This window comes from Erigeron canadensis, chromosome 5, assembly GCF_010389155.1.
Source record: "Erigeron canadensis isolate Cc75 chromosome 5, C_canadensis_v1, whole genome shotgun sequence".
Taxonomy (NCBI): Eukaryota; Viridiplantae; Streptophyta; class Magnoliopsida; order Asterales; family Asteraceae; genus Erigeron; species Erigeron canadensis.
Window position 1 is genome coordinate 37,980,755 of NC_057765.1, and position 23,049 is coordinate 38,003,803.

Sequence of the window (23,049 nt, forward strand, 5' to 3'; positions counted from 1 at the left end):
AGCCTTATTCCTTAGAAAAATCCAATCATTATCAATGTACCTTGATGACCAAGGAATATGGAATCGAGTTCTATGTGAATTCATCAGACAAGTTTAACCACAAGTATCCTCCAGGGACTCTTGCAAGGGATGCCATTGAGAATACCATCATAACGGATTACGTGGAAATCATCCAAGCGTATTGTAAGGATGAGCTCTCCAAGGTCATACGGCGCCCTGATTTCCCGACTCCTTTCTGTAGCAAGCTTGAAAGCCTCGGAAGGAAGACATAATGATCAGAAGAATTGATGAAGCTAGTGCCCGTTTAATTAATTGGAAATCTTTTGATCCAAGTTTTTTTTAACTCCTTTGATGTTTGATTAATTTTACTTCCTTCGTTTATTGGTAGTTTTACTACTTTCGTTTAGAAACCAATTATACGTTGTAATTGGACAGATTGTTCTTATAATTGGTTAATTTATTATGTGTTAGATTTTTATGATTGTTTCCAAGCATAATTTTCTTGATGAATTTTGATCTGTCTCGTGTGATTTTGAGATCTTTTTGGTCGATCGCATGTCATATTCTCTGGTGCATGTCATAAATTTTTATGATTGTTTACAAACAAAGTTTATATTTCTTATAATAATTAATGAATTGGCCGGGTATTATAAGTTTGGTTTACTTATTATGGAATGTATATTATCGTAGATGATATATACAGCCTTTGATATGAGAGAGAAATAAAGGACTACATTGTGAAAAATTTGTTATTAATTGTGATATTCTTGAATGAATACAATTGATCCTTATTTATACTATAATTCTATGTTATATATATAATTGCTGAAATTTTTGAATGAATTGTTCTCCAAGTTGAAATCTCTTACCTTTGAAAGTAATGAAGATTTATTTTGATCCAAAATCTTTTTTCTTTCCTTCTAACAATGTTTAGCTTTTAATTCTCTTTGTAAGCTTATAATAGTGAAATTGTAACAAGTGCTAATTTACTTTTTCTGCTTTACAATATTATGGGTTATCAATATCAATAACAAAGTTATTCATAACTGTTTGCTGCTTGCGTTTTTTATTAATACTAAACTATGACATTATTGCAAAAAAAAAAAGTATTTTTTTTATTAATTATGTACAAGTGTTTCCCTGAACTTCAACTATATCTGAATAAATTATATTTGGTCGATTTTCGACCCAACAATTAACTATTATTAAAAAAAAAAAAAATACAAACAACTTCCTAATACGATATTTCATATTCCATAGGAGGTTGCTACTTCTAAGCATGGAATGTATACATATTCTTTTGGTATAAATGGTATTGTTATATACACCAAATCTATTAGTATAGTCGCACGAACATGACTATTTACAATCAATTTTTAAGTAACAATACTTTTTTTATTTAATTTATATCAGAAGTAAAAAATATGTCATGTGAATTATATAATATATTTATTAAGTATAACCCACGAGTATTGTTCTAGTTGTATAAATTGATGAACTGTGACTTGCTTGGAGAAACTGGTTAAGTAAATCCTGGAATGTAGTTAGCTGGAAGCACGGAAACAATAGTGCAATCCCATGTTTTGAACTAGAGTTCTGTCATAGGATTGTAGAAAAATTTGTATGAATGGGTATTATTTTGAGGCTTGTGGTGTTTTTAGTGTTTCTGACAAGAAATTTGTAAAAGTAGGAAGTCCGGCTTTTCAAACGCCGGACTTGCATATTTACTAGAAAAAGAGGCGTTTCAAACGCCGGACTTGTGTATTTGTAGGAAAGGGAGGCATTCTAAACGCCGGACTTGCATATTAAAGTAAAACAACAATAGTCCCCGTCTAAAGACTATATATACAAATATACAAGCCCGGCGTTTAGAATGTCTCCCTTTCCTAAAAATACACAAGTCTGACGTCTGAAACGCCTCTCTTTCCAATAAATATGCAAGTCCGGCGTTTGAAACACCGGGCTTTCTACTTTTACAAATTTTCTTTGACAAAAACACTAAAAACACCACAAGCATCAAAATAATACCCATTTGTACAAATTTTTCTAGGATTGTAAGACCAGTTGGAAATTGAACTGTTGACCTGGACAAAACCTGTTCTAATCAAGATTTTGATTTCGTTTTTCAAATGTTCCACAGCCAAGGAAGCATTTGTTTTTAATCTCGTTATGACTTGGTCATTCGGTGTTCACCAAAAATTAAAGTGTCATTTTGCTATTCTCCAAAATGGTTGTAAACTTACCTAGTGTGAACATTTTAAATTCAAATTTGTGCAACAAACTCAAAGACCAGGTCAAATAAAGACGGTCAAATAAACACTGACCATGTTCATGCCATTATAAGATCACTCTTTATGTTGTATCTTGGTGGATAGTTACGATTATTGTTATGCACTTTGAGAACAGAGAATACGGTAAATTTCTTGTTTGCAGTGCATGAACAACTACAATACAACCAACAGCAAATAAAGTAATACTCATATAATGCATATATAAATATAGTCCAGCCAACGTGATGTATCATGAGCAATTGAGCATGAGACATTTACCCGTGGAAGCAGATATAGCAATTCATGCTCTATAAGTTTAGTCACTTTTCACCGGTCATCATATAAATGTCATATACTAAATACTATTCATTAGATAGATACTAGACCATAGAATTCACTAAACCTGCTATGCAAAGCCCCGAGGAAGTTTGCTCCAAGGTCTCGAGTTCAAGCCTTGATAGGTTCTCCTCGACGGTATTTTTCAATTAAGGAGGTGGTATGGCGAGAAAGGCTATTTAAAATCCGCTTAGTGCGGGACCCTTTCGTTGTGCAATTAGCACACATCATACGCGTCTGAGGTAAAATTCACTTGTCAAAAAAAATGGATATTGGACCATAGAATTAACATATAACAGGAAAACATACATCTTAGTAGGTACCAGAATATGACATGCGACCAAAAAAATATCAATATCTCGAGACAGATCAATTCAACAACATTAGATGGGACTTGGGGGCACAATAAAGATTCAAAATATTTGATACATCCCTGCATGTCTCAACAGCAGATACAATAGCCAAAAGAATGCCATGGATTCAGGATCTGGTAGAAATAGGATATGTACAGTTAAAATGTACATGATGTAAAAATAGAACTCTTTTGAAATGATTATCCCCCTCAAACACTCAAACCAACAAAGAGAAGCAAACACTCAAACCAACAAAGAGAAGCGCATAAATGATTATATAATGTACTCGATCTCAAATGCATGCACATTTCATCAAGGAACCAATTTTTATCGTATGAAACCCCAACAAAGAAACCATGAAATACTAAGTTTTGGCGGACAATGCAATATATAGAGATGCCAATTTCAACCCATTAAAGGCATCAGGTTGATTCTGGTTACATTCTGTAAATATCTGGTAATACAGAAGGGAACGGACTACTTGCAAAAGAAATGGGAAAATTGGGTACAGGTCTAGGTTCAAAAACTGACAAAAGTGTCTTCAATTGTTTTCAGCCTCCGAATTTGTTTAATTAAAAAATTAATGTTTATCTTGATAATCTAGTTTTTATAATGAACAAGAAGGTGTTGACAGGTCAACCCCATCGATTTGATTTGCACTTAAAAGTGACTTGTTGCTCAACCCGTCCATTTTGTCACCTCAATAATGTTAGGTCCGTTAAACTATGAAATTTAACTAGACATGAGCTGGAAGCTTGGGGCTCTTAAGCACAATATACAAACTAGCAACCCTTAATCATATTACGGCCCCATGAAGGCTTAAAAACAGAAACCAACACACAAAAATTTTAGATAAAAAAGTGAACAAAGCATAAAATCCAATTTCTGAGAGCTGAGGCACATCGTGAAGCAACTTATCCCATGTAAGCAGAACAGTTTCTACACAACAAATGAAACTATTCCACATAACTGATAACCCCTAAGTTTAAGGGCTCTTCAATATCTTACTAAAACACAAAATCCAAGATCAACTAGTAAAGGACTAAAAACAATTCAATTATTATATATCAAAATCAAATATTAAGTAAATCTGGCCAGAGTATCCTTTACCCAAAGAACAAATATTATCACGTTAAGCAAACACATCTGATAACCATAAATATATCTTGCAATAAGTCTGTAGCCTGAAAAGATAGTCTATGAGCTAAAATTTGAATACATGTGATGCTTTTAAAAGCAAAGATGAATCTTTAAGAATACAACCTACATTACCGAACTAAAGGTTGATGACTTAAAACCACATTTCCTGGTCAAGCATCTACATATATTCTAAACACCTAACGTAATACATGTTCAAGAAATAAACAGATGATCACTATTAGCAACTATATATTCTAAACAAGCATTTGAAGTCTATAAACAGAAATGAAAAACAGTAAAACATCAAAAGATTCCAAGAGACTATTTTACAACCAATGTAACTTACGTTAAGGTGCTGCAACAATGAATTCAAACAAAGTTAGCATCCTGCTGCTGTAATCCATCTATTCCCTCCATCTTGGACTTAACATAGAGAAAAAACTTGGAGATGGAAAGCCCATTCCAGGAGAAGGTGGAGGTTGAGGTCCTGGACCAAAGGCTCCAGATTGAGTCATCGGTGAAAATGAAAAATTGGGCGTTAATGGTGGGGGATGCTGAAATCCTGGGGAAAGTAACGGGTATGGTGATCGAGGAGATGACAAATTTAAGTAACCAGATGGCGATGGCAGAAGATATTGAGACGTTGGTGATGGTAAAGGTGGTGGTGGGCCGTTCGTTCTTGGTGACGGAAGAGGTGGAAGAGGCGGGCCACCATTCATCCGAGGTGACGGAAGAGGCGGGGGCCCATTCATCCGAGGTGACGGAAGAGGAGGGGCTCCATTCATCCGAGGTGACGGAAGTGGGTAAGGCATCAATCCAGATGACTGCTGTTGCTGCTGACCTTGCATTTGACCTTGCGGGTTTTGCTGGTACTGAGGATGAGCTTGGGGACGGAATTGCGGATGACCTTGCGGACGAGCTTGGGGATGACCTTGTTGATGACCTTGTGGATGTCCTTGTGCTGAATCAATGATCGAGTGCTGAAGGTATCTCATATATTGAGAAATAGGAGACTCGGCAGTATTCGACCACCCTGCATGATCACCAGCATTCATGGGTGGTGGTGCCATAGGCGGTGGTGGCCGTTGCTGCCCATGATGCGGAGGCCTACCAAGATTACTACCATTGTACGGAACCCCACCAGGGGCTGTACCATTGGGCGGACGATGAGGCAGCATTTGTTCCTGCGCCGGTAGATGATGCATAGGCATTCGGGGTCTGCCCACATTCAACGGTGTCAATGGTGAAGGCCTAATTCGTTGCAACCGCATATTTGCTTGTTTAGGCGAATTCAAAGGAGGTCTAGGAAGTGGCTCTTGTGATTGGCGCGAAGGCGACCCCGTAAGTTGTTGAACAATACTTTGAAAATCATTCTTATTAATATTATACACCTGTGGTTGAGGTTGTTGCCTAGCAGGATTTGCGAAACTCGGTTGATGTAAAGGACTTTTCCTAATATTTTTCCCAATCTTGTTCACACCCAGATACTCATTTCCCCTGTTTCTCGAATAATCAGAATTATCCATCTTTACGCCAAAAGCTCCAAACTTTTTCACAAATTATCAACGCCAAAACCCTAAAATCCTCAATTCATCACACCCCACAAATATAACCCCAAATTTTTTAAGAAAATTGATTTCAACTAACAAAAAAAGCCCAAAGTTCTGAACTTTTTGACAAATTATCACACCCAAAATCCTAAAGATTAAAATTCATCAACACCCACATACAACCCCCAAATTTTTTCACCAAAAGTAAACCCAATTACTATAAAAAAGCATATATCAAAGCCTAGAAAATTAATCGACAAATTAAACTAAAATCAATAAATTAAAGTAATTAACACACCTGTGGATCAAAATCGACGATCCAATTGCTGATTAAGAACAAAAAACCCTAAAAATTCAATTAATTAGTTTAGGGTTTCTACAAGCAATTTCACTCTAGTTGCTTTAAAGTGAAAGGAATTTAAGATGATGACAGTACACAGACTTGACTTACTAAAAATAAAATAGTAATTGTGTAAGGTTTGAATGTTTCTTTGGTCTGAAAACAATGATTTCAGGTTGAAATTTTGAAATTAAAATAAAAAAAGAAAGATTTTTTCTTGAGAGAGAAAATGAAGCCCTAGAAATTTTGAGAGCGTATGATTTGGGATTTTATTTGGGTCAATGGATTGTTAGTTGATAAGAATAGAATTGTAATTAAAGAATTTAAAAATATTTAATAAAATAATTAATTATCATAAAAGTAACCATGGAATATGAAAAAGGTTGGATTGGGTTAAGGGAGTGATGTCTATTGGCCAAGTTGTTGAGTTGTGACACTTTTGTTTTTTTGTTTTGTAAATCTTTATCTGTGTGACACCGTATTTGGTAAATAGTGTGTAATGAGTTGTAAGAATGAGACAAAAAATAGGAACAAGTGTGGAGTCGGTTCGATTGTAGATGGTTATGTAAAGGAAATTGGTGTTTTGTTTGACTAATATTGTCACAAAACATGACTATGTTGACATATGAAAAATGAAAATAACTTAGTTTGATTTATGAGAACATGATATAACTTTTATATTGAAGAATGATATAATCTACAACGATATGATATAAAACTTTTTTTTGCAAACATCAACAACTATGATATTTTAAACCCACTTGCGTAAGGAGTTACTATTTATCAATTTCACATCTTGTACATCCCGTTTGATTTTTCTACTACGGGTTAGTTCTTAATTTCTTGTATATTTTTTTCCTTCTGTATTTTCATATAATTATATTGAAAACTTTTATTTTTTTTTTATACCACTATTCGGATTTAACCACATCATATCCCGTTCGGGTATAAAACTACAGGCTACTTTTTGGTTTCTCACATTTAAACAAACTTATCCATGATAAAATGATTGTTAATTAGGCGATTGGAAGTTCAACGCAATACATTATAATAACATAATCGTTTCCTGTTAAAAAAAAATAACACAATCGTTTCAACACGATAGTAAGACTAGTAGCGCAGGGCCCAAAACTTACTAGTTCATAATTATATCTCTATGCGAGGTTAAATTGATTGTAAGAAAATTTTTGATAGAAGTGTAATCATGATATCTATTAAATTATGCAAGAGTTACATCAACACTTCACTATATATATATATATAATGTTTTTTTTAATGATGTGTTATCTTACTTAGCTAATAATTTATTAGCTAACACTTGCTCTTTTAAACGTGTTGTGCCCCCAGGTCCAACATTAGTGAGCAAGTAAATGTGAGAAGATGTGAGGCATGGGTAGATGATCTTGAAGTTGGCTGTAGTTTACCCATAGAGGTTGTTCGCATTAGTCAATTGCTTTATGGTTCGACATTTATGATTTGCATTTGCTATGTTGTCGGTTGTTTAATGTGGGGCAACCAATGAGTTTCCATTTGAACTTGTTTTGATGATATAGCTAGTAACACCAATTAATAAATGAACCAAACAAATTTTGTTGGTTTGGTCTTTTAAAGTATACTTCCACTTTCTGTAACGCCGTTAGACGAAATTTTTTAGAAATTCATATTTTTAAACGACGGGTGTTACAAGTTCGCCGTAACGATTACCATAACAATAAAACCTTACATAATGCACCTTTAAAAAATTATCTTTCATACACACCACATCAAACCTAGCAACCCTCCACCACGTTAATGACATAAATAGACCATAGCGAATTTCCTAATATGGTTGATGGATCATAGAGGCAGCCTTAACATGAAACTCCATCTTATGAGTTATGACTAACAAATCGAAAACGATTTTATAGATGATCTAATATCAAGTAACTCCATCTTATATGTATAAGAGAAAATTACATTTTTTGGTCCATCAAATTTTATATCAAGTAATCACATCATGATTTTACTATCCTATACTTGGTGAGGAAAAAAAGCTATATAAAATTCACTGTAATGCAAAAAGTTCTGCATATCCTTTCAGAACCATTTCCTCACATTTCATGACTTGCATTATCCAAAATCAACCTAACTGAATATCATCCCTATGTTATTTAATAAATATATATATTAGATCAACCTAATCTTATATAGTGGTTTACAAGACATAAAGCTCTACATTCAAAGCACTGTTTGCACCGAATGTTGAAAAGCAATGATTTTGGATCATTATCTTGCAAACTTCTACCTCCAAATATGATCAAATAAACACCAAAATAATAACAATAGCAATTTACAAAAAAATATGTACATGTATATAAAGAAACAAGTCGTCCTAATGAATGATCATCCCTTTAGGAGAGCAACTTCCTTCTTGAGGTTCAAGTTTTCATGTCCAAGGGAGACAAGTTGATTCTTCAACTTCTTTGTAGCATCTTCAAATTGCTTATGCATGTAATCTTTCACCTGCATTTCTTCTTGGTATCTCAGTCGAATGCTATCCAACTTTGTTTGCACTCCATCAAACCGCATCCTCAATTTGGTTGTCTCTATGTTGTTCCTTGCGCCATCCTGTTTGGAGAAAAAGGTCACAAATCATTTATTGACATATCATATATGATTAAGGAATCCAAGTTTCTTGAGCAAAAACTGACAAAGACTAGACATTTAGAATGATGTTTGGAAAATATAGACTGGTATCATATTCATTTCCTGGTTAGCAAGATTTTAAGATATTTGCTAGACTGGGCAATTTTAACTCGTTTACTTATACACGAGTCAATCTGGAATTGTGGATTAAACTTATGATGGGTCAAGGGGGCCTTTGTAATGGTATACCCATCCAAGACATGGAAGAGCCAACATTTTAGGACATTATCAGGATTTTAAATCAGTGTGGGAACACCAATTTCAAGGGGTGTTGCCAGTTCTTCTGCCTTTCAAAAAAAAAGTGGATAAAGTGAACAAAATTAATTAGATTGTCAAATGGGCTGAAAGTCTCCAAACACGTAATTTTAATGCTTAAAATATCCTAAATCATCATAATAAAAAACATTATATGTATAATATAACTGTGGTCGATGGTCATAATAGACACACTAATTGTTATAGTAATAATGAAACTAGTTTATTAGAAAAATTTGTTTCAAGTCAGCCTAAATTGACCTTACCAGTACAAAGGAATTACCTGTTTTGACATGTTACATAACCCGTCACAGTCAGACCATTTAGGTACTTCTGATACTTGCACTCTCAGATTTGGGGGGAAAAGGAACTTACCTTGTGCCTCATGACTTCTAGACTAGATAGCTTCGATGTCAACTCCTTTATTTTAGCTTCCGCAGCTAAGAGCTAATAAAAGATAGAGCCAACATATTTAGATGTCATGAACAGAACTCTTTGATATTCACAATCAAGCCCTATTCTTTTACTTTGTCATGACATTTTTTAATAAACAACTGCTTTTCTACCTTGTGATTCTGTAGTTCCTCCGCCTGAGCCATTACCTCATCTCTGTTCTTTGCAACATCAAGAAGCTGATCACGCAATTTCTGTAAATGTTAAATTACAAAATTAGTGTTAAACGCAATTTCATTTAATGGTCAATAAAGTACTCATATTAAGAAACTACACTTAAACCGGGATTTCATCCATATGCAATGAATGATGACCAGGCATGTTGACTTAAACCTGGATTTCATCCATATGCAATGAATGACGACCAGGCATGTTGACCTTGGCGACCAAGTCATCTCTGTCCTTATTAGCTCTATCCAAATCCATCCGAAGCTTATTAACTTCTTCACATTTTTGTCGATGATCCAAAGAAAGGGTTTCTATTGTTAACTTCAAAGCCTAAAAACTTATTAGTATTTCATTTTATCCAGTCTTACATGAAATACTAACAATTTTTCAGGCTTTGAAGTTAAAAAAAGATCATCGACAAAAATGTGAAGAAGTTGATTAGCTTCGGATGGATTTGGATAGAACTAACAAGGACAGAGATGACTTGGTCGCCAAGGTCAACACGCCTGGTCAACATTCATTGCATATGGATGAAATCCAGGTTTAAGTGTAGTTTCTTAATATGAGTACTTTATTGACCATTAAACGAAGGTATTGCTTTTAACACTAATTTTGTAATTTAACATGGTTAAATGAGAAGTAAGAAACTCACATCTTCGCATTTTCTTTTCTGATCATCAAGCAATCTGATATCATTCTTTAATCGCTCGACTTCAAGTGATTTCTCGGTATTGCAAGCCTTCTCCACTTCCATTTGCTCCTCGGCATAACTAAGTTTTTTACTGACGACCTGACATTCTTCTGTGCACTTCCCTAGTTCATTCCTCAGCTAAATGCAGTATACACACATAATTAATTATATGAAACTCAAAAAACGATTCCAAGGCATAGAACATGTGTGCGCGTGTGTGAAAGCATCAGATCTTGAGAGCATAGAAAAACTTAGCCTTACCTTTGACATTGAATCTGTTAACAAAGCAATCTCATCACTATAGACCTTCAATTTTCTTTCCATGGCTTCAATAGAATCTTTTTCTTTGGTGGACCATAAAGCCCTTTCTTCCTCAATGTCCATAATAGCATTAGTAAGTTGCTGCATGTTACAGCATATGACCCAATGAATCAGATAAAAGAGAAATTCAATTTAAAGCCGGCAAATAATAACATAAATGCATTTTTTAACTCAATACCATAGCCATTTCTTCCTTTTCCGCCTCCAACCTACTAATTAAGCTATCTGAGCTCTGATTATGCTGTGCAACTTCTTCCAACTTGGCCCTCTGAGATAATAATAGAAGCATTATATTAATAGAGAAAAAATGCAAAAGTGTGTGTGTATATATATATATACACATCAGCAAGTATTAAACGTTCAGCAGTACTTACAAGACTTGAAACCAGTTCCACTAGACTCTTCAATTCTGAGTCTGAGAAGTTTAACTTATCAGACAACTCTTGTACTTCTAACTCTAGACTTTCAGATCTTGATACGGCCTGTTCTTTTTCATCATTAATGATTGCATTTTTTTCTTCTAAAGAACCAATAGTAGCCTCCATTTCAAATGCAAGTACTTCAAGTTTTCTGTACTCTTCCTAAAAAGTAAAGAGGTAACATATTAGAAGACAACGAAACAAAACCACTTCTTGAAAATTTGTTGGTTTCTAACTAAAATCAAATTCATATCACCTGATCAACGGTAGCACTGAGTCCTTTGACTTTTCTTGGGTCATATATATTTGAACTTCTATCCATAACTGAATCTCGCCTTCTATCAGCAAATGACTCACGTTTGCTCCTATCACGTTCAAGTATAGCTTTCTGATTGTGTAAGCGTTTTATTTCTCTCTCCACGGATGCTTTTTCACCCTATATATATAATGCAAAACTTAATCTAAAGAGCTTTTGTTTTATCATCCCATTAGTTATCAAGAAAAGAGATAGCACCTCTAATTTTGTTTTCTCTTGAATAGTATTCCTTAACTTAAACTCTGTTTCTTTGAGTTTTGCTTTTGTTTTCTCAAGGTCTTTTCTCATACTTCCATTCTCCCTAGCCAAGGTAGAAGATGCTAAAGATGATACTTCAACTTCAAGTGTTTTGATACGAGAAATAAACTCGGCTATTTCCATTTCATGACTTTCAGAAAGTTCCTGAATACATAAACATTTTAGAAGAGTATTCCCTGCATAAACTTACAGGTAGTCACTTGTAAAAATGATGACGTACTGATAAAGTCCGTGCTGAATTTTCATCATTTAAACATGCTTCGTCTACCCTCTTCTGAAGGTCCTCGGATTTATTTTGCATTATAAGCTACAACCACACAATTCTCAAAAATCTGAATATGATTAAAACATGGATATACGTAGAGATGGCGGATGTCCCAGGTTAGGTAACGGGTGATTTTCTGGTACATTTCAAAACACAGTGAGTTGACCCAGAAACCTTTTGTCCAAAAACTCTGATATATTTTATGTAAATCAGTGTGTTAATGATGATTAGCAAATAATAACTTAATAAGACTCGATAATTATTTTTTTTTTAATATGACTAAAGAGGTTTTATGAACTGAAAATACACTTTGGGTGACTCTTAGTTTACTTTGACGAGTTTGACCTGTTTCCCATAAGGTAGTGTTTTGCATGTTAAACCTGTCGGGATAAAACAGAACCTGAATCGAACCATTTGTAAATTGTAAGTAAATGTTTGAAACTGCCACCTCTTAATGAACATAAGCAAAATGGATCATACCTTTTCATGTTCAAATTCATCTACTTTGGCTTTCATGGAAGAATGAATTTTTTCATAACCACCAAGTAATGTTTTTATTTGAATAAAATCATGGGAATAGATAGACTTGATATCCTGCAAAAGTTAGAAAAGCTGTAATAACTCATAATACCACTACTTACCAGCTAATAAACTTGAGCATTAATGGCTTGGAATTACTTACAACAATAAGGTCTGATAATGCAGAACAACTTTGCTGATGCTCATCCATCATTGACTCAACAACAGTTTTTAAACGCTGAACATCAAAAGTTATTTCTTGGATGTCTGCACATAACTTCATTAAGACCTCACCGTTCTCATTCTACAAAGAACCGGGCACCATGTTAATCTCATCAGCTAAGAATAATTGTAAAGTCGATATTCAGGAACTCTAATGTGCTATTTCTCTTCTCTATTAGATAAGTTCCAACAGTGTTTGGTTCAGTTCATTAGCTTAATATTTACTTCATACCCTCTCTAGTTATACTAGTTAAAGTGATAATTTAGAGCATCACAACCATTATTATGTAATAGGTAAATGCACACGTCAATTATGGTCGATACCATAAAGGAAAGTTGTTGACGAGCAAAACTCGCTTCCTCCTGTGCAGCCAAGAACTTCATGTGTAACTGTATTATACAATACAATGAACAAATTAGAGCAACAACGGAAAAAAACATAAGAAAAAAACATCTTCGTTTTGGAAACACATCATAATTTTATAACCATGGGTCACAGAAATATGGAAAAACAAACCAAATAAGTTTCAAAAAGAAGAAACAGAAATCAAATAAAGTCAAACCTCTTCATAACTTTTAGTGGAATTCTGTTTTTCTAATTCAGCAGCAGACTCGAATTTCTGCAAGCTTGACAATCTCTCCATCTCCAACATTGAGAGCTGCATTACAACATGACAGAGATTCATAACACATTAAGATTAAAACTGATCCTAAAAAAAAGGAAGTTAAGAAGTAAGATCATAGGACTAAACCTTTTCTTGAAGTTGCATGATAATGAGATTTTCCTCCGTTTCATTTGAACTTTTAATAGTGCTAAATTGAACAGCTTTTTCATCACTATCAGGTTTGTAGTTTGCCTCCGCTAGTCTTCTTTTTAAGTAGTCAATTTGTATTTCGCTCATTGTTCTCTTCAACAACAAGATATTATAAAAATATAAGACAAAAGTATACTAAAATTGTAGTAATAAATAAGCAGAAAGTAAGTAAAATAACCTGAGATTCAAATTGTGAAAGCAATTTCTCATATTCCTCTCGCATTTCAGTCAGTTCAGCATTTTCCTGAAAGCAAACATATTACATGCATTCCCACTAAAGCTTTCTTCGGTGTGCGTGAATAATGTATCAAACATAAAACTAACCATAGGTAAGCTCCTTCTCTTGACTGATGCCTTTTTCCTGCTTGTAACATGCATCAACGAGCGTGGATTTGGAAGGCCAAAATCACACGAAGCCACATTATTATGGTACCTCTCCTGCTTGCATGCATTTAAGGTTTTATCATTCACTAGTTCCTCAAAAGGTAGGAGTGGTCCTCTTTCACGATCAGTTGATTTCACTGCACACTCTTGTCCTGGGATAACGGAAGCTCGCTGGAAACCCGTGGAAAAACGTTATATCAAGTAGGAGAATTGGACATTTAGAATGTTACATAGCATGACATACATTTGAAATGACACAAATGGTAGAATACATTGATACCTCATTTGTCATTTTCTTTGTAAGTTTCCCAGGACACCAAGTATCACGCCGCTTTTCCTTCTTTGGGCAAAATTTGGAACGAAGAGGTTCAAAAGGACAAGATAAGTTAGTTTGTGTAAAGTAATAAGAATGATAAAGAAAACAGGTAGAGCATATTTAAGCAACAAAGAACAAGTTAGAGCATACATAGCATCTAGCATTCATAATAATCATACCGAACATAATACCAAAGAATGTTGTAATCCTCTATATTAGCACACCAAAAGAAGCAGGTTAAAGCATACATAGTATCAAGCATTTCATAGCTACCCTAGCGAATATAATGCATTTAACCACTAAAAGAAAGTCAAGCAACAATTTTATCGTAGATTTTGTAATCACTTCGAATTGCAACACTTAATTAGCTGTTTCATTATGTTTTAGATAAAAATATGTAATCTACAGACATATTAAGGTTATAAGAAAAGAAATATAATTCATAGAATCAAACCTTTTGGCGGTGATCATGAATCTCGTCTCTATTGGAGCATAAAACCATAGAACTTAAGTTTTGTATCTTCTTCTCTTGCTGAAGTAACATTTTATCTCGTTCAGCTTGAGCTTTCTTTTCCTCTTCAAGCTCCAAAGCTATTCGCTCCCTTTCCAATTCACTCTACATAAAGGTAATGCAATTAACAATTTGTACAAAATGTCACTCACATGGCAATCATTTAGCTAAGTTTTCTCCACCTGCAACAATGTATTCCTCAAGTTGAAAATCTCCTCCCCCAAGTGATCTGAATGAGAACCCTGGAAGATAGTACACACATCAGTTATACCAACACCTATGGAGAATTACAATTCAGTGTAAAATTAACAATTCATTAAACATGAATAACTAACTTGCAACTTTGCCCGCAGCTCCTCAATTTCCTTTTTTTGACGTTTTAATAAAGCAGCATCCGTCAAAATCTGACAAATGACAAGAAATAAAGAATATATTTAAAAAAAAAGCGACGTAGATAAAACAATGATAAAGCTATTATGTTAAGGGCAAACCTCATTCACATGAACACAGTTTGTCACACGTAAAGCTCTACTTGCAAACTGAAGACTGCTTTTAGTCTCATCAGCATGAAACTGCCATCAAATAAAAGACGAATATTAGGTGCTCAATATGAAGAAGAGAATAAATTAACTCAAGGAACACATAAATACAACTCATCTAATGTTTGTGAGTCTTAATTAAATTTATAAGAATATCCTTGTAGTCAGATTTAGTAATGATTCTATTTATATGACAATGATACATACAAAGAAAGGAATTGTACTAAAATCTAAGTCCACCTGTGCCAAGGTAATGTTGCATATGATGGCCGTATTTGCATTCCCACCCAGCGCAGGCTGCAAGATGCGTGTAAGTTTACTGTCTCGATACGGGACATGACCCCTGCATTGAACAATATATAGACTTTATAAGAATGGGTTGAGAATCTCAAGAATATACTCAAAGGCATCTGAACTTACCCCTGGCTCTCAGCACCTTCACTAAGCTTTTTAATAACAGTTCCAAGCGTCATCAAGCTTTTGTTGATGTGAGAACCCTCTTTCAAACGAACACCTTCTGCACCAGTTTTAGCAGCTCGCTCAGAACCAGCAAGGTCTACCAAGTTCTTATCCAACATGATAACAAAATGTAATAATACATCAGTAAGGTATTGACGATATAATAGATATACATTAAAAAGAAAATCAAATGTTGCATAAATCATACCAAAATGGATACACGAACAGCATCACAAGAACTCTCAGCATATTCATCTTCAACTTTATCTCTACTCTCAATAATCTATACAAGCGGAAACTTAACCTCGTGGACATTAACAAGTTCAAATAGAAAAGGATCGGAATAATAGTAACAATACCATGCGGAAAATGGTGTGAGATCTACTACTGTGTAAATTCATATTTGTCTCCCCAATGTGACGATGAGCTACAATTTAAAGAAAGAAAAGGTCAAACACACATGAGATGCTCAAAAAATCAAAGATAGAAGTGGAAGAACCTGATGTCAATAATAGGCTACAAGAAAAGAATAGAGGGTCTTGACAAAAGAAAAGAAAAACTCCCTAGCCCAATTTGTAATGCAATTGATATAAGTAAGATGATTAACAATAGGTATGAGATATACTAATAGATTTCATACTTATATGAAGTTATATGGGATGAAAAACACTGTAGGTAAAGAAAATGTGAATTATATTTAGTATTACCTTCACCAAAATCCATGAACTGAAGAACTTGTTTTGGGCTGGTAACTATTTCCTCTCTCAAACCAGCAACAAAGATACCACGCTGCATGGGGGAACACTAACTGGATAAGCTACAAAACATATCAAGGGGAAGGGGTATAGCGGATGTCCCAATAGATGATAGAATTTCTTGGAGTTGGAAAAGTATGATTGATTTGGGAGAGAAGTTCTGAAAAATGTGATCAGTAAGATGGTAATGTTGCAAACACATCAGTAAGATGGTAATGTTGCAAACACATCAAGTTCGTCAATTAAAGGTCCATGTATGAGACCCAATTATCAGATAGAACAACTACAAGGATGAATATATTCACCAGTTTAAGAAGCATTAAAGGGACATTAAACTGTAGTTTTCAGTTCAAGATATATGTAAGGTGTTGAGATAGGATTTCCAAAAAGTTATATGGGGCTAAACAGCTTCGGTACACCTAATGATACCAAGTCATGCATTTGTAATTTTGTACTATGGATGGCATTCAAAATTAGGATACAAACACAAGAAACGCTGGTGAGATGGTCTCCATATTTGAGGGGTCTGTGCCCTTTTTGTAAAACCATATAAGATGCACAAGTTCATTTGTTTTTGTTGTGATTATCGGAATTTTGGGTTAAACTGAAAGATACAGCAAAACTTGGTAGAGGTTTTAGATACGTGGAATATGACGGATCAAATGTGCAACAATAAAATTTGAAGTACTATACAAATATTGATATTAGCTGCAAGTGTGTATTTTACTACATCATTTTACTACATCATGTAGAGAAAAAAAAAGAGACATGAGATTATTACAAAACATATGGCAGCCATGCCCATGGAAGATTATGTAAGAAATTATGGATTTTTGAGATTGAAACTCGCTGATCTATCTATTAGGATTTTGTTGAAACTGCAAAAGCAAGTGTGATGTGGGTTGTTTGACGTGTGATGACGCATTAACCTATAGGTTGTGGGTTCAAGTCCCATAGTGGACAATTTGCATATATGTATGAAATTTGTGTCGATTTTGTAATTTCTAAAAAAAATAATAATAAAAAGTGTGTTGTGAGATATATGGGTGGAAACTAGTTTTAATAGTCCAACCGACGGCCTGAGGGTAGTCCAGTTACAAGAAGAAAAGGTCAGGTGATTTGTAAGGATGCTATTGAAAGTTGCTACAATAGAGTATAAGGATGTGGATCATAAATTGTGTGAAAATGATGACAGTGTATAGTTTCTACTAGTAAACTAGACAAAAGTTTGAATGTCTACAACTTTTGTTTGTAGCATTTTTAGTGAACTATGGCAATGTCCATAGATGGACTGACTACCTTTGTATCTGAAATTTGGTGGTATTAATTAAAAGAGGTACGAAGTTGTAAAAAATTTGTGGATAATGGAAAGCTTTAGATTGTACCTCGATGCTTTCGTGAATTTGAAGCTTTCGGTGTTCTGGAGCCAACAAATCATTGATTTCCTCGTTATAGATCTCCATGTAGGACATCCTTAAAAGAAACTCCCGTTCTGCTTTCTTTAGGGAAAAAAAAGGGAAATGTTTACATTTCAAATAACTGATGATGTAAGTTGCAAATAAGTAATAATACCTGTTGTATCATGTCAAAGAGATCATGCACTGCTAGAGGGATGACTCCAGGTTCAACATTAGACCCACGCATAGTATGCGTTTTGCCACTGTTGGTTTGCCCATAGGCAAAAACAGTGCCTAAAAAGTATAATAAATTCCATATATGAGGATTACCAAGAAATAATACTTTTAAGCTCTGTTTAATAAAGAGGTTGGGATTATGATGAAACTCAAAAGTTAGACTTCCAAACTATGTCTCATTAAAAGCCAGTAAAATAACACTTATAATAAGACAATATACTTCAATTATAAATTTATAATCTTGAAATACAATAAACGACAAACATGGTTGCATCTCATACACCCTACTATAAAGTGCATGATAAGAAATTGCGTTCAAGATGACTGGCCTTCCATCTGTAACCTCTTGCAATATTTGAAACAGTGTACATAGTATAGAGAGACAAATGTGAAATGATATATCCTAAAGACCTTAAAACATGACAAGTGTAATCCACTCATTTTCTCTCTTAATTCATCCTTTGATTCTACCAAATGTTATGATCACATAATTAGAAGGATATTTAGGAGGATTGTTTAGGAGGATTTATCCTTTTCCAAGACAAATTATTGTCACAGACAGCCCATGTAGAAAAGCTTAAAACTTCTTACTCAAACATTGTGAGTTTTTGCCATTTTAGTTTTACATAACATTTTTGTCATTGGGGAAACTGACTCTGAAAAACGTTATAATGGGCAAGTATTCTTTGAAAACTTCTGAAATACGTGGATTCTATCAATAACATTTTCCCGGTATGTTTGTTTATATTGAATATATTCCTCTTATTTATCATTCCTTTTAGTCTTTTACTAGAGAGCTCTTACAATCACATATCTGCATGCTGTACTACCTACGCTTTTGCAGATAGACATTTTGCCCTGAAGTGAAAATTTTAGATAGTCATACAGATTAGCCATTGATAGAAGCAAACAAGTGACGATAGTGACAGATAAGACAGTGGCTCTTCATACTCGTTAGCACAGTGGCCTAATAAAAACTTCATGGCAAGTTCTAAAAATATAATGCGACCTATTGGTGTTACTTCAAATCCACCAAAGTTAGTACATAGAAAGTATTTCATTTGACATCAAATATTAGATTGCAGTACTTATGCATATGCATCAAGTTCCATTTGACACGAAAAAAGAGAGCTGGTTACCAGAACTTATTTTACTAAAAGTGAAAGAAGAATATAATTATACCATTAAATCCACCAACAGCTGCCGAAACAATATCTTTCGTTCTGGACTCATAAACATCAACAGTTCTACAATCCTCGCCAAAAATTCGGTCTACAGTTCATCAATGAAGTATAACAATTAGAAAATATACCAAGTACTTGCTTCCTTAAAAAACCAATAAAGTGAATTATGATTCTTTGTGTCACTGCCATAACCTTCAAACTAGTAAAAACTAAGTTCACATTTATCTCAAATTTATAGCAAACATCACCCCTATTGACAAGCTAGTAATTATGCTCAACAAAATCAGCAACTTTTATCAAATAACTTTAACGACCAATAGTTAAACTGCATTTCTTTGAAACCAAAAACATACATCAAAACATTCCTATAACTTTAATACATACAACACACGAGTAATCCATATACGGACTTATCGGGCTCAAAAAGCTAGATAAATACTCTAAACTCAACTCATGTGTACATTTCAAAATTGATAACTTTAGTTGATACCGATGTCAACGATATCCAACTCAACACAAATCCAGTTTATTAACAACAACCTACAAGTGCAGAACACCTAATTCCTACTTTTAATTTAATTTTTGAAAGACAAGTATCTATACATATTTGTAATCGAACACGGAACATCTATAATCACAAATCTTTTACCCTTCTTCAGAAAAAGGTAATTAGTGCATAAAAGGGTGAAAAAAACTTTGTAGTTTTTTCTATTGTGTATCCAACAAACACTTTCATCCCAACAAACAAATAAAAATGTAAACTTTTTAACTGGGTTTTAACAGATTTACATAATTTCAACTAAAAATCACAAACCCTAATTTAAAATGTGTGAAAAAAAAAGAGGGGTATACCAAAATCAAACTTGGTGGGTGGATTTGAGAAGATGATGGAGTTGCCGGAGATTCGCCAAGGGCTTGTTTTAGCATCTTCCGGTGATAATGGTCGTGCTCTCACCGCCACGTTTATTCTTTCCATTTTCTTTCTTCTTTTTTAATTTTTTTTTTTTTTCAATTTTTCCGTTTTCCCGCGCCTTTATAAGTGAATCAACTCTTTTGCTCTCTCACCAGCAAAGTAGCAATGGCAAAATTTAGGGCTGTATTGTGGAGTTTAAAAACATAATTATAAATGGACAGATTATAAAAATTATATAAGTGTTTTTAAAACTTCATGTTTTTTCATTAGATTAGACATTTGATATATTTTCGATAAATTTTTAAATCTGGGAGCGGAATCCGTACGGCTAAGGGTGGAGCCCGTCATCCTATCACCGCAACCGCCGCCACCACAATTACATCACCACCCCGTCATCACTTCCATCACCGCCGCAACGTGCGGGTACTTTTCAATCGTAGTAATTAAATAATGAAAAATTCTAGAAATATGATTAATAAGCGACATTGACAGACTAGTTAAATGTAAATGTTTTCATAAATAATCTTCTTAGACCGTCACACTTGAAAAATTGGTACATTAAGTCACACTCACATTACACAAAACCCACTATTTTTCCTTCCACCATCGTATTCAAAAAGTAGACAATACAATAAGCCACGCAATATCTCATGTAATATCCTTGCATATACCTCCACACTGTGACCACGATCACTTTACTTTTGTCATGTCAATACCCTTCCAAATCACTCATGTCAAAAAAAATAACGTGATACGATCATCACAACAAAAACATGTCTTTATTGGAGATGTTCTAAAAATTGTATAGGTTTATAATATACCGTTTGAAAGAAGTTATATGTTAAAAAGGAAAAAGTTTGACATCAAATAACGTTTAACATAGCCTTCTTGATAATCTCATACGTTACCATTGCTTTAACAACGAAATCATATTCTTAAGTAAACTTAGGTAACCTTTAAATTAAATTAAATCAAATTATAATTGGATATTGTTAACACTATAATGGATATATTATGTCATACATATTAATTATCGAACTTGAACAATATTAATTTCAATAATATTTAATGTGTATTATATGTGTGACATGGTCATTTTAACTCGTGTTAACCAATTTCAAATTTGTTAACATTACAACTTACATTTATAAGTCAATATATGATCAATACCCTAAATATTGAGAATTAGTCCACAAATTGATCAAAATTTATAGATATAAAAAGCCACAAGAAAATGAATGGTAGATATAAATTCAATACACATACAACATCTTTGGTACATGTCAATGCAACAAAATTAAATATAAATTTTACAGCTTAAGAATATTGTATGAATTTCCATAATTTAAGGCTCTCAACAATTGTAGTTGTATCTAATAAAAGACAATATTTTAACTCTAAAAACATCTAATTGAAATTTGTATAGTTTCAGGGCTTCATTCTTCCGGATTTACCCATCTCCTCTTACCTCATATATCAACATATACTTGGGATATAAATAAAATTAGTATTAAAAGGTTGGGTGTATATCATAAAACACATCTCATCTTGATTGAACCTTTGTATGTGAATTTCCAAATTTACGTCCCTTATACGAGCAGTCTTTCAAGAGGGTCATGAGTCTAATTTGTTTGAGGTGCTTAGGCCTTCCGAGAACATTTTTAGATAACGAACTACAAGATTTACGAGCAAGCCGATATCAAACTCATTGTGGGTCATGTTGTAAAGAAGTTAACAAAAAGTCATCTGTTAAGCAGTTTCATGGAACACCCAAATCTAGCCAGGCTTTTGTGCTTAGGGGAAAGTCATCTATGAGGTTGACTCATGGATCACCTAAAACTAGGCAGACTCGACATAGAAGGAAAATACATGACGGTTTGAGTTTTGATTGGGTTAAAAATAAAGGATTAATGGAGCCCAGTTTTTATGTTCCCAAACCAAAATTGGTGAGAAACTATGGGATGAGAATAGATTGGAACATTGATGATTTAAATCGAGTACTCAGCACTGCTTGATTAAACGATGGTTAGAAAAGAACCCTGTATCTTGAATGACGCACTGGTTTGTTATTTTCTTCTTATTGTTTATTTAAGAGTTGCATAAAAGACCAAAAACGAAGTGGTTTAGGGTTATTTATCAAGTTCATGAACAGATGAAGCATGACTTTGTAAAATTATCTATCTGGTCAAAATAAAACAAGTGCTCAAATTAAGTTCACAATATTAAAGTTGAATGTGTGTTTAGCGTAGATTGTATACATATGAGTTTCAACGGCCTTCAGTGGAAAATTTTAAAATTATGATGTTACAACGAACTGTCTAAATCAAAATTGAAACAATTACGATGAAATATGGTGACGTGAACGACCGTTGCAAAGTTGCAAACTAGTTTTAGTATATGGTTAGTCGAATAAATCGTATCGAACCAACAACTCTTCATAGCAATGCAACGCTTATATATTATTGTAACACCCCGCTTTACCACAAGGCAATATTGCCCGCAGGCTCACAGATCTGTTTCTGGTTGCTCGGGCAAACTTCCCAGAAGGGTCACCCATTTGGCATTACTGCCGCCCGAGCACACTTAACTGTGGAGTTATCCTTTCATCCACAGCCAATACGTCCAAAACGCGTTGTTTTATGTAAGGTTAATGATATTACTTATAGACAGGACCCCTTGTATATCAGCGATGTATGTTGATGTATGCTTTCACACAACATACATTGCCAATGATGATATACATATAAAGAAGATTTAGATTTATTTATTAAATTAACATACAAATATGACTTGTTAGCCGACATGTAATCTTGTCTAGCCTGATTTGTTTTAATTTTTTTTTTTAACTTTTTAATTTGGGAAAAACTTTTGTTTAACATTTCCGGAAAGACCCCCTATTTGTTCATTTACCAGGTTCTTTCTGTTCAAGCGGAGCTCGCTGTCTACTCCACGAGTCGCCACAACTTCGCCTACGCCGC

At 34.0% G+C, this 23,049-nt stretch overlaps 2 protein-coding genes and 1 long non-coding RNA gene across 4 annotated transcripts; 1 reads left to right on the top strand and 2 right to left on the bottom strand.

Annotated features, from left to right (window-relative positions):
- Nucleotides 1-4,139: 4,139 nt before the first annotated feature.
- Nucleotides 4,140-5,937, bottom strand: LOC122599803 (protein HAIKU1-like). The gene has a single exon (XM_043772389.1). The coding sequence runs from the start codon at nucleotides 5,623-5,625 to the stop codon at nucleotides 4,504-4,506; it is 1,122 nt and encodes a 373-aa protein (XP_043628324.1). The 5' UTR covers nucleotides 5,626-5,937; the 3' UTR covers nucleotides 4,140-4,503.
- Nucleotides 5,938-8,230: 2,293 nt separating this feature from the next.
- Nucleotides 8,231-20,232, bottom strand: LOC122600427 (kinesin-like protein KIN-7O). Of its 2 annotated transcripts, none has more exons than XM_043773138.1 (31): nucleotides 20,011-20,232; nucleotides 19,157-19,246; nucleotides 17,913-18,031; nucleotides 17,726-17,839; nucleotides 16,293-16,374; nucleotides 15,945-16,012; nucleotides 15,794-15,868; nucleotides 15,547-15,692; nucleotides 15,367-15,469; nucleotides 15,079-15,159; nucleotides 14,923-14,991; nucleotides 14,770-14,829; nucleotides 14,531-14,692; nucleotides 14,041-14,097; nucleotides 13,701-13,931; nucleotides 13,555-13,620; nucleotides 13,314-13,469; nucleotides 13,125-13,220; nucleotides 12,886-12,951; nucleotides 12,503-12,643; nucleotides 12,301-12,414; nucleotides 11,776-11,862; nucleotides 11,496-11,699; nucleotides 11,238-11,417; nucleotides 10,937-11,143; nucleotides 10,741-10,830; nucleotides 10,503-10,643; nucleotides 10,203-10,379; nucleotides 9,496-9,576; nucleotides 9,305-9,376; nucleotides 8,231-8,596 (listed from the first exon to the last, which is right to left on the bottom strand). In XM_043773138.1, exons 1-31 carry the CDS (start codon nucleotides 20,132-20,134, stop codon nucleotides 8,372-8,374), a joined length of 3,684 nt encoding a protein of 1,227 aa, XP_043629073.1. In that variant the 5' UTR covers nucleotides 20,135-20,232; the 3' UTR covers nucleotides 8,231-8,371. The 2 variants fall into 2 exon arrangements, with proteins under 2 accessions (XP_043629073.1, XP_043629072.1); XM_043773137.1 differs by having other exon boundaries at nucleotides 14,041-14,100.
- Nucleotides 8,596-12,560, top strand: LOC122600428. The gene is made up of 3 exons (XR_006324048.1): nucleotides 8,596-8,612; nucleotides 9,942-10,091; nucleotides 12,526-12,560. It is a non-coding gene; the product is annotated as an uncharacterized LOC122600428 (long non-coding RNA).
- Nucleotides 20,233-23,049: the final 2,817 nt, after the last annotated feature.